An 841-nucleotide genomic window follows, 5' to 3' on the forward strand; every position below is an offset into this window, starting at 1 on the left:
AGCAGCAGCAGCAGCAACAGCAGCAGCAGCCGACACAGCAGCAGCAGCTCTTGCTGGTGTTGCTGCTGCTGCTCGTGCTCAGCTACAGCAGCACCTGCTGCTGTCTTTGCTGCTGCTGTTCTTGCTGCTGCTGCTGCAACTACTGCTGCTGCTGTTCCTGCTGCTTTCGCTGCTACAGCTGCTGCAATTGCTGCTGCTCTCTCTGCTGCTGCTGTTGCTGCTGCCGCTGCTGCTGCTGCTGCTGCTGCTGCTCTTTTTGTTTATCATTTCAGCTCAACCATAGAACAGCCAATCTATATTTATATTTATTTATTTGTTGTATTTCTTTTTATTTTTATTTATTTTTATATTTATATCTATGCTTAGATTCCATGTTTATACTTTCTTTGTTATGGTTGCTGCACTGCAGCGTGACGCTCAGCAGCAGCAGCAGCAACAGCAGCAGCAACAAAAGCAGCGGCAACAGCAGCAACAACGACCGCAGCAACAACTACCACAGCAGCAGCAGCGACAACGACAGCAGCAGCAGCAGCAGCAGCAGCAGCATATGTATCATACACAGACTACATACACCTCAACTTGAGGGTCTCTGCTGCTGCTGCTGCTGCAGCAGCAGCAGCAGCAACACTGCTGCAGCACTGCTGCAGCAAATATATTCGTTGCTTGCGGTGTACATACACCCCAATTCATGCCTTCTTATCCTTCCCCTGCTGCTGCTGCTGCAGCTTCTGCTGCTGCTGCTGCTTCTGCTGCTGCTTCTGCTGCTGTGCAACAGCAGCAGCAGCAGCAGCCATGCGTCCCCGTAGAGCCCCCGATGCAAGGGAGAGGAGCTGCAGCAGCA

General features: G+C 51.8%; 1 protein-coding gene across 1 annotated transcript in view; it reads right to left on the reverse strand.

Moving 5' to 3' along the window:
* Nucleotides 1-686: 686 nt before the first annotated feature.
* The window catches only part of EMH_0022990 (uncharacterized protein), a gene marked incomplete at both ends in the record, with an annotated part of 839 nt that continues 684 nt past the window's right edge, over nt 687-841 (reverse strand). The window contains one exon of the mRNA XM_013502052.1: nt 687-830. Within this exon, the coding sequence (XP_013357506.1) occupies nt 687-830 (144 nt within the window). The remainder of the gene's footprint in view (nt 831-841) is intronic.

Source organism: Eimeria mitis, genomic scaffold (genome assembly GCF_000499745.2).
Source record: "Eimeria mitis Houghton genomic scaffold, Emh_scaff817, whole genome shotgun sequence".
NCBI classification, from domain to species: domain Eukaryota; phylum Apicomplexa; class Conoidasida; order Eucoccidiorida; family Eimeriidae; genus Eimeria; species Eimeria mitis.